The following is a 19,105-nucleotide window of genomic DNA, read 5'->3' on the forward strand; positions in this document are numbered from 1 at the left end:
TAAACACCCATTATGCTTGGAAAGCTTACCTCGGGGCTCTTCTCTGCAGTGGGATCTCTTCTCATTTTTCTGTTTACATGCAAGAAAGCACTCACTCCTGCCACAGAGCTTTTCTGCAAAGAACTTTCCTGGACCTGGTTCCCTTAATTCAACCCATCAAGTTATTCTTAAAGGCACAGATCTCATTATACCCGGCAGTGAAGATTGCTGGCTTCGCCCTTTATACTGCACTTATATCAATACAACTGCTTCAAAAATAATTCCCCCCAAATGAAAAAGACAAAGCAATTCCCTGGTCCACAGGATGCTAAAGAAGGTGACCATGTGCTAGAGCTGATATCCCCTCCCCTCCACCATTCCACACACATTTCCTGCTACTGCTGCCATAGCTGGAGGACAGAGAGACTTGTTATTTCCAAGCACCGTGTTGTTATTATATAGATATATCAATATATAAATATGATAATTAGAGGTCAGTGTGTTTTGGCTAAATCCATGTGAGTGAGCTTCTGAACATGAAAGTGAGCAAGCAACATGAAAACAAAAAAAGTCTCTGTTGTCCTCAGCACCAAAGCAACATGTGAACAGCAAGAGCATATGTATGTTGACTGGAAACACTTTCAAACTGTGAAAAACATTGGCTATCAAAATAAAGTACAGAAGAAAACTGGCAAATCCTTAAAATGCCTTGGATGTTTTAAGAACAGGCCATGTCACTATGAGAGATGATCTCTAGACTACCGGTACTAAGTCCTTCATCAATTGATACAGTTTAGGTTACATAGCTCTTCTTTACACAACAGGTCTATGTACAATGCAAGCACGGCCTTACTTAGACAATCAAATAAAATTGCCAATTTTCTCAGGTAGACAAAAAAATTATCATTCATTCTAATGTGTCATCCTAGGCCTTTATGTAAAGTAGCAGAATCATATCACCTTCTAGATAAGATAATTGCAATAGTAAATGTCATGTCCCCCCAAAAAAGATTCACATAATGTTAAAAATGTATGGGAAAGGAAGCAACTATTCAAGATTTTAGCAGTAGACAGTGGGGAAGGGAAAACAGATCACACGTAGCATTTTAATTTGGAAATATTTGCTTGGGCACAAACAGTGATGACAGGGAATGTTCTTTAAGGTTTGGTAAAAGTAAAGGTAGTCCCCTGTGCAAGTATTGGGTGAAATCACATCACAATGTCTACTAGGCAGGCTTTGTTTACGGGGTGATTTGCTCTTGTCTTCCCCAATTGTCCACACATTTTACTGAACACAGAAGGTTGGAAGCTGAGTCAGGCTTGGGCCAGCTACCTGAAACTGACTTCCACTGGGATCAAACTCATGTCATGAGCAAAGCTTTGATTGCAGTACTTCAGATTACCACTCTGCGCCACAGGGTCTATAAAAGTTGGTAATTAACATTAAATTGGCTGACTGAAAAACAAAGCGTGGCAAGTATTGTGCATGAAAGAATAAATTCCAAGGAGCTCCTGTTGATTTTCATTTTAATGTTTTACCTATTCTCCACTCAGGTGTTTAAATATTAATTTGGTGTGAATCTCAACTATTTTTCCAGAATCAATGATTGATTGGAAGTGTTATATATGCATTTGTTCTTGCGGAATGTTGTGACTCAGCAGTGTGTTTAATTCTCAACCTTGACAGCCACCAAGTTCAAGAATTATATTGTTCTTTATTGCCCCTTGGCATTATATTAAGTCAATCCGAGACACAAGCATCCATACAGAGCTGAGGAGCCTCTCGAAGGCAGTCGTTGGTCTTAAAAAATGGAGGACAACATCACATTTGATGCTTTGACCTCCCAGATTTTGATGACACCGCCAACCTTCAACTTTTCTTACTGTACCCCCAATGCCACTGTCTGCAATGGCACCTCCTGTGTGTTGCCCTTTGATGATCCTAACAGGATTTTGAGTGTGACTTTAAGTACTGTCCTAACAATCATGTTGGCATTGGTAATGTTCTCCATGGGCTGCAACGTGGAGCTACCGAAATTTTTAGGACACATTAAAAAGCCCTGGGGCATTATGGTTGGTTTTCTCTGCCAGTTTGGGATTATGCCTCTTACTGGTTTTGTGCTGGCACTTGCTTTTGAAGTTCTTCCTATACAAGCTGTTGCAGTGATCATTATGGGATGTTGTCCTGGAGGAACCGCTTCCAATATTTTAGCCTACTGGGTCGATGGTGACATGGACCTTAGGTAAGTTCATTTGACTTTTCTTGCAGAATAGCAGACTCCAGTGCTGTGTATTGTAAAGAAGAAGTCCACAAAGTGCTGGAACTAGTTATGAAGTTATCTGCATTGTCTCCACTGATATCAAATAATCAATGGCTAATTCATCACCTTTCAAGAGGTACAGTGCAAGTAAATCTTCTTTGCACACTTGACAAGATCTTGTTCCTTCCAGTACTGACTACTATACTATGGAATGGAACAGCAAGGGCATGTAGAGGTGTGCTTGGTCCACCCTAGTTGACCTTAATTTGAACTATGGATACCGGGAAATTTCAATGACAACCATGCTAAACTTCCCTCTGTGAGTCATGAAAGTGAAGTGAAATTGTGGCAGATCTTACTGCAATTTCAATATTGCTCCAAAACTGCTTGAGGCTTTTTTTCTGCCTAAGGACAAGCTACAAAATCTTACAGCAAAGATGCAGAGGCATACCAGGAAAAAATGGCACCTGCTCCCACCCCACCCCACCCGCCCACCCACCCTGTTCTGCACTTACGGCAGCCAGTGTATCCGGGCCAACCAGCTGGCGGAGGATGAAGGCGATGGTCCCAGCCGGCAGAAGGGGGAGTGCTGGGTGGGGATGCCTCTCCATGGGAGGGATATGGGGTGCGATTTTGTGCCTCCACATGACCTAATGGGTGGCGCTCGGGATCAAGTGACACCCATGTCCCTCTAGCACAGTGGTTTTCAACCTTCCTAATGCCGCGACCCTTTAATACAGTTCCTCATGTTGTGGTGACCCCCAACCCTAACATTTATCAATTTTACACATGAAGAACACTGATGCAGAGATTCTTAGGTGACCCCTGTGAAAGGGTCGTTCGACCCCCAAAGAGGTCGCGACCCCCAGGTTGAGAGCCACTGCTCTAGCAGATACGCCCCTGCAAAGATGACTAGTCACCAGATGGTGGGAGGTTAGGGTGATACTAGATATTATATGGACAATTTATGATTAGGACTTCCTACTTTTCTTTTTTATAAGATTAAAGCTATTGCAGGTGTGTACAGACTGGATTAGGACCACAAAATTAGGAAAAGTGACTGTTTCTTATCATGGTCCTATGGAGAGATGCATATAGGTGTCTCTTCAGTGTCTTTATGATTTCTCCCATGAGTAAAATAGCAACTGCAGCGCAAACCGCTTTATATTTGGGGTGTTGTGTGGTTTCTGGGCTGTATGATGGTATTCTAGTAGCATTTTCTCTTGATGTTTTGCCTGCATCTGTGGTTGGCATCTTCAGATAAGATGCCAGCCACAGATGCAGGCAAAATGCCAGGAGAAAATGCTACTAGAACACCACCATAAAGCCCAGAAACCACACTACACCCCAGTGATTCTGACCATGAAAGCTTTCGACAATACACTTTTAAAAAAATGATTAAGGAAGTGTTTCACTCTTCAGTGCCATGGCTCCAAACCAATTCCTCCTCATTGAAGCTGCTTTGATGCTGGAGGGGGGGTGGGGAGAGAGAGAGAGAGAGAGAGAGAGAGAGAGAAGCCTGCAAGTGTCATATACAGCATTTGATATCCTTTTAAAGTCAGCAGTTAGCCCACACCTGGTGGGACTTCAAACAGCTTTTGATATTCACTGAGCTCAGCAAGGATTATTTATTTTCAAAAGGATCTTGCACACATATATAAGGTTGCCAACTGCTTGGAGAACATATGTCCTGCCTACTAACAGAGGTTTAATAGGATGTTATTTACCAGATGATGTTATTTACCTCAAGTCACGAAAAGCTTCCTCTGTATATTTCCACATATTTATCCTCTAGTAAAGGGAAAGGATGATTTTTTTTCGACAGGTGTGTTGGCAACCCTTTGATTCATCTCAAGCCAGGGTGCCATATGCAATTGCACAGGAAACCCACAATGGCTTACAATTTGACCGATAATCTTCTTCCCATGGGGGGATTCCTCTTGATTATGCCTGCAATGGCTGATTGCCAAAACAGTGGTCTTTTATTTCCCAATTCCAACTGTTTCCCCCCGTCTGGCAAATATTGAACAGACCTATATTTGAACAGGATATTGTGGGTTTTCTGGACTGTGTGGTCATGGTCTGGTAGTTTCTTCTAATGTTTTGCCCAGATTTATGGTTGGCATCTTCAGAGGCATGTCTCAGTAAGGTGTGTTTCTCTTTGTGGCACACTGTACAGTCATGGTGCCATGGCGAGAAACACATCTCCACACTGTGCCATTGAGAGAAATATATCTTACCATGACATTCCTCTGAGGATGCCAGCCATATAGAAGGGCAAAATGTTAGGAGCAAAAACTACCAGACCACAGCCCCACAGCCTGGAAAACCCACAACAGCCAGTTGATTCCAGCCATGAAAGCCTTCGGTAATTTAAACACCTGTCCACTTCTACCAGAAATTATATTCAGCAGATATGCATGCTATAAGGTTATATAATGAAGGTTATATAATAATGTTCTTAGAAGAAACAGAACAAAACACCTTTAGTGATAATATATTGATTTAATAAATAAGCAGCCTTCTCTGTAATGCAATATCTATTTGCTCTAATTGTTCCCAGTGAAAGAGCAAAGTGATAAGTTAATGCCTAGATTTTCTTGTGTTTCCTCATTGCTGCATTACAATTGAAATTAATGATGCAGCTTCCCAACAACATGCCAAAAAAAGAAGGGGAAAAAACATTTTACTCATTTTTGGTCCCTTTTCCCTTTGGTTATATATTTTAATTATCACAGATATCATTATTACGATTGGGATTTTGAGACTTTATATTTTTCTTTTGCGGGAGACTTTATATCCTATATATTTTTGCTCTAGAACAATTCTTCTATGTTTAATGGGACTTATTCGTATGTAAATATATAATTGATTGAGGCTGCACTGACCACTCCTGTGCGTGTTTACTCAGAAATAAGTCCTGTTTGCCTTATTCACAAGCTTTGAGCTTTATTAAATGTTTGATCTGGCATTTCTCAAATTAGCATTGCAATCCAGATGGGGGAAGCGCATGGAGGAAACTGCTTTATGGTGCTGCACAACTTCCATGGGGCTTTAGGAAGTGCAGAAAGGAGGGAAAGTTAAAATCCCTCTGGCCATCCAAATCATCCATAGAATGAGCAGGCTTCTGCCACACTTCCATACAGAGTAAGGCTTCAGGGCAGGAGTTGACATTCCCAGGCTGCAATACCGGTGGAAGCTGACTGAACTCAGCTCCACCCCCCAGAAACACCCCCCACCACCACCACCAGTGCTGGCACTCTCTTGAATGCCAGCATAGCTCTGCAGTGGCCCCAACTGTGAGGCATGCTGGCATTTTTGCTTTCCCCCCCCCCCCTTACATCAGCAGAGAAGGCAATTGCATTGGCACAGCCTCCCATCACTCCCACAGCCAGCCCCCCCCATCTGGATTGGGTTGCCCATCACTTCCTTGGCCATGCAGGAAGGGGCTGGTGGGAATTATAGTTCATGAACATCTGGAGTGCCATATGTTTGCCACCACTGGCCTAGGCTGTCAATTCCCAAGCTGTGCATCATCAGAATGGCTGGAGTACCATAAACTTCCATTGACCATCACTTCCATTGGCCATGCAGGAAGGGGCTGGTGGGAAGTTTAGTTCATGAACATCTGGAGTGCCATAGGTTCGCCACCACTGGCCTAGGCTGTCAATTCCCAAGCTGTGCAACATCAGAGTGGCTGGAGTACCATAAAAAATTAAGCCACCATTCAAACTTTCAGGTTTCTTGAGACAAGGGTTTATATTGCCATTATTAACTAATAGCTGAGTCCTTTGAAACAATATTCTGGTCCCAGTACTTCTAAAATTCAGCATGGAAAGACATAATATCCCTTATCAAACAACAAATAAAAAGGCATAGTGCAGGGTAAGCAGGATCCTCCCCCATTGTATGCTCATTCAGTGGTTTGTGTGAACAGACCTTACTACATACATACACGCATATAATCCGGGACTGTACTTTTTCAGGGTCCTGGTCATCCACAGTATGGCTTGGATGCTATGAACGAGTTCTGTGCACACTATTTATTTAGAATATTTATATTGCACCTTTCGGCAGTACCTCCAAGGTAGCTTACAAAGACAAACATAACGAAACACATGAATTAAAACTGCAACACTGTCACTACCAGCTAAGTAGTCTCTGCCATGGAGTGTTCTTCCCCTTCTAAAACTTCTATTTGTACAAGGTCTGTTAGTTTCAATGGGCCCTTGTACAAAAGGAACTTTTAGCAGAAGAGGAAGTACACTCCATGACAGAAATTATCTTCATAGGATGCAAGCCTTTGTGATTGTTGATGCAGACACAGCACACAGATCCAGGGCAAAGCCACCCACCACAATTGCAATTCTCTTCATACACTCGTTAGGCCTACAGTCATCTGAAACGTGCTAACAAGAAGTTGCTTTTGAAAGCTCTGCTATTGTTATTGGGCTCTTTAAGTGCATGTAGTGGTTGCTGCTACGTACTTATTTTTATGTGTTAGATTCGCAGTGCAATTCTCCATAGAGTTATACTCTTCTAAAGATGGAAGGGTGTGACTCCACTTAGGATTGCACAGCTATTCTTTAAGCTATAGCTGTACAAATGCAATGCCCTATGGTTAGTAAACCAGTAGTAACCATATCCAATTCTTTCACAGCATTAGCATGACAACATGTTCTACCCTGCTGGCCATGGGAATGATGCCACTTTGTCTCTTTATTTACACGAAAATATGGACAGATTATGGCTCCATTTTGATCCCCTATGACAGTATTGGTAAGTTGATTTGAGATTTTCCTGCTATTCTCTACACATGGCAAACAGGAAGTGCTGAGTCAGAGTAGATAATACTAACCTAAACAGACCAATGGTATAACTCAGAATGAGACTGCTGAAGATGTACCTACTTTGCTGAATGCTGGGGAAGGCTTTCAGAGGAGGACTGCCATGCTGCCCCAGCCCACTGTGCAGAGGTGGGATCCAACCAGTTCTCACCACTTCTCTAGAAGTGGTTACTCATTTTTTCTGAGTGCCAAGAAGGGGTTACTAAAGCAACCTCCCTGCCCAATAGCCCCACTGGCGCTACGCCACTGTTTGAATCCCACCACCATCGGAACCTGTGATTAAAATTTTTGGATCCCACCACTGCCACTGTGGTGTTCTTCTGGAACAAATTTCCTGGAAAAGCAAACACCAGGAAGACTTTTTCAGCACAGTTTACAAACCTGCAAAATGGTGCACTGTACAGCAAATCATGAAGCACATAGTAGGCTCTTGATAGAGAACACAGATACCCAAGTGAAACATATGTGAGAACCACCACCTTTTGCCACAGTGGGTTGGATTTCATGGACAATTTCTGCAGATGGAAAGAAAGGCAGTTTTTTTTCCTGTTTCCTTCCCTCTTATGGTAGACTTCCCATTTCCCCTTCATGGCGCTCCTGGGGCTCTTCTACCTGCTAGAAGAAGCATTTTGGGCTATAGTGGGAGGAGAAACATAAGCAAGTCATGCTGTGGTGATGGAGATGCTTCTATCAGCAGATTTGGGAGGGGGATCCAAGTGTGCCGTCTGTAACTACCCAGAGAACTATTGCTGAATGATATTATAAACAAATCTTCAAGGGCACCCAGAGATATCTTTTAACGGTGGTATCACTGACCACAGATATAAGCATTTAACTGGAAATCCTTGAAAAAAACATTATGTTGTACTTGTGACTGTGAAGCCTCGGGCATTGATTGATTGAGCTAGTGTGGTAGTCTGGAGGGTTCAGTTGCTTCTGAAACTAAATAGTTTACACTTCAGCTTCTATGAGAAAAAGAAATTTGTCAGTTTGCCTAGAATGAAACTCTCTCAGTCAGGCTGAGGATTGTGAAACGCTCCATAATATAGGAACAGTAGGGACGGAAGGCAGCGTGGTAATGCCTGATCTTATCAGATCTCAGAAGTTAAATGGGGTTGGTACTTGGATGGGAGACTTCCAAGGAAGACTTTGTAGAGGAAGGTAATGGCAAACCACCTCTCCTTCTCCCTCGCCTTGAAAGCCCCTGTCTGGGGTTGCCAGAAGTCAGTTGCATATATAAGGGACAGGGAGTATACAGGCAAGAAGGCTGAAGGAAGAGTATAAGCGCTTGGAGAGAAAAACCTGGAGTAAAAGGAGATGGAGAATGAGGCTAGAAGAAAAATGAGGCTAGAAGAAAAAGACAGAAAAAGACAAGAAATTCAAGCAAGGAGAAAAGAAATGACAAAAACTTCATGGCGTGGAAAGGTGTGGCATGAGGAGTGGCAGAGGGCCAGCGCATTTGACCCCTTTACCAGCAATAGGGACAGCCTCACTGGTGGAGAGGCCAGAGGTGCCAGCAGCAAGTCGCCCCTCAGCTCTGCAGCAGTGAAACCCAAAGTTGGGGCCACATCCAATTGGATGCCGGCACAAGAAGGTGGTGAACCGGGGTGTTTTCAAGAGTGGGATCTATGTTAGTCAGTTTCCACCAGTGTTTCAGCTTGGGAATGCCAGCCCACAAACCTGCGGACTTACACTGCACAGAAGTGTGGTGTAAACCTGTGTAGCCTGTGGGGCAGGAGACTTTTTGTTTTTCCTCTCTTGTCTGCTGTCTGAAGTTCTTTGGAGGCAGCGTGGCACCACCTTTGCTACACCACCTCCAGCCACTGCAGTCCTCCCTCATAAGAACATAAGAACAAGCCTGCTGGATCAGACCAGAGTCCATCTAGTCCAGCACTCTGCTACTTAAGATCACTCTTAATAGTGCAGCCTGTATACTATGAGGAAAGGAGACAGGAATATAGGGGAAACTGGACAAGAGATGAAGTGGCTAAAAGGAAATTTAAAATATGCAGTGGCCTGAAAATCAAGAACCAGGGGGAAAAATGGTCAGTGAAGTTATGGAGATAAAATAAATAAGAATCAGAAAGAAAATAGGGTTGCAACAATACCTTATACAGAATCTAGGGACCAGAGGCATACAACACAATCTTAGCTACAATGACACTACAGCCACCATTTCCAAAAAGCAATATTAGGTGCTTGTTTTTCTTAAAAGCAAAGATCTATAATGGAAATAACATCTATTATCTCATCCTAGCAATCTTCCCCAATGTACCCTGCTTTTCTTTTTCCAGGCATTTCATTGGTAGCCCTGGTAGTTCCTGTTTCAATAGGAATACTCGTTAAGCACAAATGGCCTGCAATAGCTAAAACCATATTAAAGGTAAGAGTTAAAGCCTCCAAATATTTATTCAATGACTTCTAAATCCACTGAAGTCAATTAGATTAGAAACTTGTAACTATGTTTAGGATTGCTTTGTCAATCAGTTAATCGGAATTTTAATCTGCCCAACTTTAAGAATTCAGGATGAGAATTTTTTTTAAAAGCACTGAGTTATATTGGCAACCTAAATGCAAAGCAGAGCAGAAGATAGACAAGGGCTACCCAGTTGTATCCAATAGTTCTGTTCCAGCGATGTCTCAAGACATTTTGATTCATGAGGCAGAGTATCTATTTTGATTGTAAAAATACATTAATAAGTAATTGGCTATTTTGTGAGATTGATATGAGTAATTTTGGGGATGATTCATTGGTGATTTCTGCACAGCCAAAATAAAACATCCCGGGGATGGCCCCTTCCGCACACACAAAATAATGTGTTTTCAAACCACTTTCACAACTGTTTGCAAGTGGATTTTGCCATTCCGCACAGCTTCAAAGAGCACTGAAAGCAGTTTGAAAGTGCATTATTCTGCATGTGCGGAATGAGCCGATGTTTTAAAAAGTGTTTTGGGGGAGAGGTTTGCTCAACTCTCTTCCCCAAAACATGTTTTAAAAGTTTTATTTCTCTCCACCTGGGTTTTTCAAAAATCGCTATTTTCCCCCCAAATCTGGGTTGAAGACATTTCCTGCCTGCTGAGCAAACAAAAGCAGGCAGGAAATGCTTTATTTCTCCTGCCCAAACCTCTAACTTTCTTTTTCACCTTTCGCTCCCACCATGTTGTGTACTGTAGCAGAGATTCTCTGAAGGTTCCCCAAGGAGGTTTCCTCTGCTTGCAGCTCATCTGCACATGATTTCCATGTAAAAAGTAGATGGATAAAGTTTGTTTTGCCTGGCAATTCCACACATGTGTTGTTTTTCTTTTCTTTCTTTTTTTGAAGGGGATGTCTTCAAAGCTATGGCAACACAATTAAAGAAGCTGTAATATGTGCATATTTGTGTCACCGTAGTTGCACAGACATCCTCCTCAAAAGAAAAGAAAAGAAAAATGACATGAGTGGAATTACTAGGCAAAACAAACTTCATGTATCTACTTTTTACAGGGAAATAATGCACAGATGAGCTGCAGGCAGAGGAAACCTCCATGGAAAACCTACACCAAATGGCAGAGACACAGAGAATCTCTGCAGCTGAACACAAAATGGCAGACACATCTACGAAACTGACAAGAGCTCCATTTGTATTTTGTATTTGTATTTGTAATTCAATTTATATCCCGCTGTATCCCCGAAGGGCTCAGGGCAGTTAACAACATAACAAAACAGTATACATTATAACAAAATAAATACTGATAAAGCACATAAAAATAAGATCATGTAACAGATTGCGACTTAAACACATCAAGCCTAACAATTTGCTAATAACAGCAGGTGGGGGAGAAAAGATCAATTTTGACTGACAATGCTTTTGACTGGCTGTTTTTGGCAGACTGTGTGCGAACTAAAAAAGACAAAACTGATCTTTTAAAAACATCTCTAGGACATTTTTTCTGCTGTGCAGAAATCATCATTGTCTGATGAGCCTCACAGTAAGGCATTTAAGAGCTCTATGGGCCCTGCAGCCAGTATCTATTTTGACAGAATTACAAAATCGGCCACCTGACATCAGCTGTCTCAAACCTACCATCTTTAGGACAGGTGTGAGATTTCAGTGTAAGAGGACTGGCCAGTTCTACTGTGAATACAATGCTTGAAGGATCACTGCATTAAACCACTGAATGTTATCATTCTTCCTTTAGATTGGTTCTATTAGCGGTGCAATTCTTATTGTCCTCATAGCTGTGGTAGGAGGAATTTTATACCAGTCATCGTGGACAATCACTCCTCAACTCTGGATTGTTGGAACCATCTTTCCAGCAGCTGGTTATTCGCTGGGCTTTTTCTTTGCTCGCTTAGCTGGCCAGTCTTGGGACAGGTAAGATTTACTCTATTATTCACATCATCTCAGTTTCCGTCTCCTTCTTGTCTTAACCAGGCCTTGGCCTACAATTGAATTTCTCATTTAGAGGCTGGTAGCAGCAATTAACTCATCAGAATTTAATTAACTATGAGATTGTCATACACTATACATCTGTGCAGAACAAACATTCACATTTCTGGTCATTCTCTAGTTCCTTAAAACAAAACACCTGATGTCTCTGATATGCCATACTCAATTACAGTTCCAAAATGCCCCAACCTGAAAAGACCCAAAATTACAATCATCAGTTTAAAATATCTATCTATATCTAGATGGATGGATGGATGGATGGATGGATGGATGGATGGATGGATGGATGGATGGATGGATGGATGGATGGATGGATGGATGGATGGATGGATGATGATGATGGATGGATGGATGGATGGATGGATGGATGGATGGATGGAGGGATGGATGGATGGATGGATGGATGGATGGATGGATGGATGGATGGATGGATGGATGGATGGATGGATGGATATAGATGGATAGATGGATGGATGGATGGATGGATATAGATGGATAGATGGATAGATGGATAGATGGATAGATGGATAGATATCTGTGAGAAGAAATGGGTCTGACTGGCAGAGAGAAAACTACTAGCTCTTCTCATGAGATGTTTATCCTCTATGATAAGTTCCATAAGTTTGCTAATTTTCCTGGAACAGCCAGAGTTCAGTAACACTGAAAATGTTATGCCTAAAGAAGAACCAGAATGGTGTATTGGTTAGAGTGTTGGACAAGGATCTGGGAGATCTAGTTTCCACTCTACCATGGAAGCTTGTTGGATGACCTTTTTTAAAATAAAAAAGTCACTCTCTCTTCCGGCCTAACATAAGTTACACGATTGTTATTGTGAGAATAAAATGGAAGGGGAGGGTGTGATGCAAGAAAATGTTTTGTATTTCCACCAGAAAAAAAAGCAAGGTTTAAATAAATATGATACCAAGTAGAGTCCCCTGATCTTCACTTACAGTTAACTCCAGTAACACATCTCTGAAAATACATACGCAACTCCAGAGCCGTAGTGAGGGGGCACTGCACCCAGGGCACGCCTGCATTCTACGCCCCTGCCACGCCATGCCCACCCCTGCCATGCCCCGGAATACCCCCACCATGCCCCCACACCGGTGCTCGCTCGGTGCATCATGCACCCCCCCATATCCCTTGGCACTACGCCACTGCACAACACTCTGAAAATTAGTCCCAATAAATGGCCTGGGATGAGACAACCCATTGGAAAGCCTTCTGTCATACAGACTGGCCTGGGTGCCGAGGTCACAGTGGGTGGGTTTTCTCTGTGATAGCCCCACTTCATAGAATGCTCTCCCATTTGATGTCCGACAAGCACCGACGTTACACATCTTTTAGCGCCTGGTTAAGACCTCCGTTTTCACCCAGGCATTTGACTGATTTATGCCATCTACCCCCCCAAAACTGGCTTTTTGGAAACTGCCTTCCACCTGTACATGAGAGCGTAGGAGGGGTGGGTTTTAGATATTGGTTTTGATTGTTCTTAGGTATGATTTTAGGAGATACTTTAAATGTTTATGATGATGTTTTGATTGTAATGTTTAGATGCATTTTTATAGTATATAACCCACTCCGGGATGCATTTGAAGGATGGGATAGAAATTTACTAAATAAATAAATAAGTGTGTGTGCCAAGCTCTGAGAAGGTTATAATTTTTGAAGGTTTGTGATCCATCAGCATTATTAAAACACATCAAAGAACTTGACAAAGAACTCCAGATCATCACATTTAGATTATCATCATTCAAATTTCTGATACAGTTCTTCCCCTGCAACATATATTGTTAAAATATCTTTTAAACTATGACATCAGGTTCTCCTTAGTATCCTACTGCAGCTATGTTATGCAAGTCTACTAGCTGGTGCAGTGAAGAAGCAAATATGTCTCATCATTGCCATGAGATAACTAATGGCTTTAACACTCAGATATTTCTGGGAAGCCAGTCTATGATTACCTCCAAGAGCATTTCATTAGTTTGTGCTGTCACTGAGAAATCTGCAAAAAAAAAACAGGGACAGTTAATTTGTGTGGTCTCATCAAAGGTTGAAGTACAAACAGCCTATACATGTAGCCTACAGAACAGCCTGGCCTACATATTCATGGGGGTGTGAGCACCCATAAAATACATGTGTGGGATAACAGTGTAGTTTGCACTCAACAGTATAGCCAAGGAAACTTACTACATCTGCAATTTAATGTCCCCATCTTTCACTTGTGAAAGAGAATACTAGGCTCATTCCGCACACTCAAAATAATGTACTTTCAAGCTGCTTTCACAACTGTTTTTGCCATTCCGCACAGCTTCAAAGAGCCCTGAAAGCAGCTTGAAAGTGCATTATTCTGCGTGTGCGGAATGAGCCCTAGTCATATATTTGTGCATCATATAATTGGTCCAACTTCAGCTCAAGATGTCAATAGGAAGCAACCTCCAAGATATGTAATTCAGCATACAAGTGAGAAGACAACTATCAGGGACCAGGCACATTCTGGATTCTAAGGGAATATTCACTACCTGTCTTCCAAACAATTTCCATCTTTTTGTGAATTTAATGAGTAGAAACGTTGCAAAATTGAATTGCTGCCCTCTTCGTCCTTTCCTGCTCATTTCTTTACCCTTCTTATTGTGCCAGTCCATTTGACTGTGAGCAGAAAATTGGCCTTTTCGAACTTGTTGTGCTATGTCTAGTAATTTTAGACACTTTGTGCAAAACAAGATAATGGTGCCTCCAATCTAGACCTCTTTGTGTAACGTATATGTGCACTATATATGACAAGTGAAAATATATGTTTAAATTGTATATATTATTTCTTGTAGATGTCGAACAGTGGCTCTAGAAACAGGAATGCAAAACACTCAGTTGTGTACCACAATTGTGCAGCTCTCCTTCAGCCAAGAACAATTGGATTTAATGTTTACTTTCCCACTCATCTACAGTATTTTCCAGCTGACATTTGCAGGTCTAATCTTGGGAGGTGAGTCATATTATGCTGGTCCTTTTCAAACATCTTACTTTAAAAATATTCAGATCACACCTTTTTTAGGGGACAAGAGGGGGAAAAACTTTTCATGTTGTGTTAGAGCCAAAAACTGTGCAGCTCTGGGCTGCTCAATTATCAATCAATTAATCAATAATCCTGGAATCATCCATGCAAGAAAATTATGCCATGTCACACAATTATTTTGGAAACAAACACATGCACACGCACACACAAACAAACAACCCACACAGTAATAGAGGGGCCAAATGGAGCTTCCCAGATATCTCAAGACTAGCTTTCATGAACAGCTATCCTAAACTCAAATCAGGAAAAAAAAGAAACACAAAGTAAAGACCTCCAACAAGCAAAATACAAGGAGAACATAAGCATATAGAACATAATTATATCTACCATAGCATAACATTTGTGCCACCCTTACACATATTACTATAAAAAATACACTTGCCATTACGTTGCAAAAAGTCAAAATGTGTATCACATATGGCAGACATCGTCCAATGCCAACTATGCAGAAAGCATGAATGCTATATCAGTGGAGAAGAAAGAACAATATTACATTTGTTAATAATATATCCACAATTATACAACCTTACACAAAAGCCAAGAGGTCCTGATATTGCATTTCTTTATTCCTTGTTGCAAGGAATCTACCCTTTTTCCTTTCTGGATATTATACTAAATCAGACCATTGGTCTATCAAAATCAGTACTCAGGCCAGCAGTAGCTCCTCAAGGTCCCAGGCAGAGGTCTTTCACATCCCCTACCACCATTTTACCTGGAGATGCCAGCCCTTAGGTGGACATGGCAGGATCTCCTGGATACTCATTCTGCGTTACAGCATCCACACCAATCCTGTTTTGATCCTTCCCCATCTCAGTTTGCAAGGCTATTGGTTGTGCAAACTGGACTTGGGTTCTTGGATTCTATACATGTGCACATGGAGTTGAATCAGACCTTATGAGCTCCTGTCACTGTTCCATTTGACTGTTTCATTTAGTCTGCAAACACTTGTCCTGCACTGTGTTAAAACTCAAGTAGATTTGTTATTTAAGAAGAGTTTGAAGAAGAGTATGGATTTATATCCCCCCTTTCTCTCCTGTAGGAGACTCAAAGGGGCTTACCCTCCTGTAGGAGACTCAAAGGGGCTTATCCTTGCCCTCCCCTCCTCACAAAAAAACACCCTGTGAGGTGGGTGGGGCTGAGAGAGCTCAGAAGAACTGTGACTCGCCCCAGGTCACTCAGGTGGCATGTGTGAGAGTGCACAGGCTAATCTGAATTTCCCAGATAAGCCTCCACAGCTTAGGCGGCAGAGCAGGGAATTAAACCCGGTTCCTCCAGATTAGAATGCACCTGCTCTTAACCACTACGCCACTGCTGCTCTTAAGTGGGGAAAACACCACAAAAACCTAACTGCCCTATAATATATTATCTACAATATGTTTGCTATAGCTCAGCAACTGCACTAAACAACATGGCAGGCTGTGCACTTCGTGGTATCAGCCTTTTCTGGACAAATCTCCTAATATATTTATAAAACATTTGTAAAATGTTTTCAACCCCCCTTTTTCTGTTCACATTTATTGCCAGACATGATTCCTGGCTGCCATTTTGTGATTTTCCTCCTTTTTTTTAGTTCTGTGCTTCAATTCTTCACAGCCTCGTGCAGCATTCTCTACTCTTTGTATACTCAATGCGTTGAAGATCCCCCCCACCCCAAAATAAAAGAACAAACAGTTAAAATGCTGCAAATAAACAGGCGAGGGAGAACGGAGTCAGTAGATTATACAGCAACTGAAGAGGTTTTCAAAACACTTCAGCCAGAGAATCGCTTTAAAAGAGGATTCATTTTAAATGTTTTAAGGCTGGAATCAGTGGTGGGATTCAAATAATTTAACAACTGGTTGTTCACAAGCACCAATTTAACAACCGGTTCTGCCGAAGTGGTGCGAACCTGCTGAATCCCACCACTGGCTGGAATTAAAATGTTTTGGGGTAAAATAATGTAAAACTTCATGGAGGAAATGTTTTATCTCCTGCCTCAAACATTTAAAATGAATTGTGCGAAAAAGCCCATTGTCTTGTTCATGTGGCTTCACAGGATCAATGTGCACTGAAGATAACAGTCCTTGTCTTTGTGGTTTAATTTCTAGAGATCTGAGGGTAGGAAACTACACCCACAAAAAACTTAATTTTTGCAAGACACCCCCAGTAGGCAACAATGGGAATGAAATAGCGACATTGACTTACCAAGTACGAAAAACTCTGCAGTCCCTGGTAAATAGCAGTGAGTTACCCAAACCAATTGCTGCTCTTGGACCTGAGGTAGATTGCCCTTTCAGAAAATATCTCCTAACCATTAGCAAGCAATTAACTTAAACAAAAGATGACCAACATAAGCTAAAACAGCTCTAACCCTAGCGGTAGACATGTCAAGATAGCATTTCTGTAACAGTAGTAATGCTTGAACACAATCTTGCCTCCCATAACTCATGCCCATGTTATTCCTAGGCTATCAGATTCACAAAAAGTATTTCGCTGATCAAAGGAAAGACTTGTGTGGTGTAGAAAATGAACCTGCATCATTGCCGGCACCAATGTACTCAACAATGAATGGAGGATTTATGACTGAAGAGGTAGAAGCAGAAACTCCGGTTTCAGGAATGGCTAATGGGAACCTGTAAGAACTTTGGCTTCACTTTTAATCCAGTTACGCTTGTGTGATGATGACTGTTAGTTCAAAAAATGTACAAATAGTCAATCACATCATAAAAGAATGGTCTTGTTCTTATAAGGGCAGAGTTCAGTGTACCAAAAAAACTGATAAAATGTTAGACTGTCAAAGTTATCTGTCCTGTTTCATAGACCATGCACACACAATACTGCCTGTGCAATGTTTTTTTTAGTTTTTGTATTGTATTTTATTGAATTTGTCAGCGCCCGGTAGCCCAGGATAAACCCATCTAAATCCTGCACTAACAACCACCACACTCCAAATTTTTAAAAAAGAACATTGACATATAAAGGAAAGCAACAGTAACCAGATTTGCTTCAGACTCATTTCTTCATTTTGCACACATTACATTGACCATGTTTCTTATAAAGCATTTCAGTCATTTTTAATGTGATGGTTATTAATGGACCATGGTGAGTCTCCTCTTTTGCTTAATTATAAATTAATTGCATTTAGTGAATTGTAGAAAAGTATACTTCAAGGTATGTCTCTGAATTGGAAAAAGAATTGGAGTGAACTATTATATCAGTGTTTCTTTTTCAAAAGCAAAAGATTCCAAGGACTCAAACCCTTTTTGAAATACATAAACTCATCTGAAAGTTTGCAGATGTAGACTGTCCTTACTCAGTCGCAAAGTGACTTCAGTTATAATGATTTGGTCACAAATCCCATGGAAATCCATAATACAAGTTATTCAACAAATGAATAAATCCTATTATTTCAGTAGCATTTCAGCACAACCAACGTTTTCTGGATTGGAGACCAGAATGTACCTTTGGGGTGAGCCAACTGGACATTTCCATTTGAGTATCAGTTTCACAACAGTTTGGGTACATCTGATTTTAATTGCTATTGTTGATTACTCCTTAGTTTCTTTCCATACATGTATACCTTTACACTATTTTTATAGCATTTGTGTATTATAAGCCCTTTGTACACCATTTTAATGCAACCAATGTAAAAATAAAGTTGGGAAATGTGTTTATTTAGTAAGGAAAATCACCATGAGGAAAGATTCACTAGTTTGTTTCTCCGAAGTGAGGAAAAAAATTAAATTGAGATAAACAAATCAAACCAGACAGCTGCTAATATCTGGTATTATCTTCATCCCCCGAAGCATTCCACTTTCTCTATACCAAACAAGAGGGTTAGCAAGGAAATTAAATTCCTGGGTCAAGCCATGGCTCAAATTAAGTTTTTTATTCTGTGAGACTGAAAGTTAAAAGGGCAACATTTTATCACAAACTGATTGGAGCACTTGTAACCATTCTAATCAAAGCCTGTTGCTAGAACACAAAGGAGAATAAAGCCATCCCAAATTCAAACCTTACAGTTCTTACTACATGAAAAGTGAAGACAAAGCAACATTTAACTGAACACATGGAAAAGACTGATTATCTTACTTCTAGGGGTTATAATTTAATATGATAATGTTATTGCTCTATTTAAAAATATGTATTTGACAAATGCATTTTAACTGAGGAGTTCTATGCACAAGGCATACATTTTCTATAATCAGGAAAAAAATGTGCCAAGGATGAATTAAAGAATAAATTGCTTTTCTGGCCAAATGTTGAGAAAGATACTTTATGTTCTACATCATACAATAAAGTACAGATAACTCTTCTACCACTGTTGCCAGACAGACTATGCATTTAGCAGAACATTCTTTCTTAAATAATTCACAGAACTGGGGTGTTGTGTGGTTTCCGGGCTGTATGGCCGTGTTCTAGCAGCATTCTCTCCTGACGTTTTGCCTGCATCTGTGGCTGGCATCTTCAGAGGATCTGATAGTAGGAATGGAAAGCAAGTGGAGTATATATACCTGTTGGAGTGTCCAGGGTAGG

At 41.1% G+C, this 19,105-nt stretch overlaps 1 protein-coding gene across 1 annotated transcript; it reads left to right on the forward strand.

The window, feature by feature from the left end:
- Positions 1-1,788: 1,788 nt before the first annotated feature.
- On the forward strand, positions 1,789-17,208 carry SLC10A2 (solute carrier family 10 member 2). The gene is made up of 6 exons (XM_048495214.1): positions 1,789-2,222; positions 6,901-7,019; positions 9,382-9,470; positions 11,267-11,442; positions 14,343-14,500; positions 17,036-17,208. The coding sequence occupies exons 1-6, from the start codon at positions 1,789-1,791 to the stop codon at positions 17,206-17,208; spliced, it is 1,149 nt and encodes a 382-aa protein (XP_048351171.1).
- The last annotated feature ends 1,897 nt before the right edge of the window (positions 17,209-19,105 follow it).

This window comes from Sphaerodactylus townsendi, linkage group LG04 (assembly GCF_021028975.2).
Source record: "Sphaerodactylus townsendi isolate TG3544 linkage group LG04, MPM_Stown_v2.3, whole genome shotgun sequence".
Taxonomy (NCBI): domain Eukaryota; kingdom Metazoa; phylum Chordata; class Lepidosauria; order Squamata; family Sphaerodactylidae; genus Sphaerodactylus; species Sphaerodactylus townsendi.

What these genes read in the sequence shown, in the direction of transcription:
- SLC10A2 (XM_048495214.1), top strand. Translation starts at nt 1,789, where the DNA reads ATGGAGGACAACATCACATTTGATGCTTTGACCTCCCAGATTTTGATG. An exon ending in GATGGTGACATGGACCTTAG is followed by an intron (nt 2,223 to 6,900) that starts GTAAGTTCATTT and finishes ATTCTTTCACAG; the next exon opens with CATTAGCATGACAACATGTT. An exon ending in TAGCTAAAACCATATTAAAG is followed by an intron (nt 9,471 to 11,266) that starts GTAAGAGTTAAA and finishes TTCTTCCTTTAG; the next exon opens with ATTGGTTCTATTAGCGGTGC.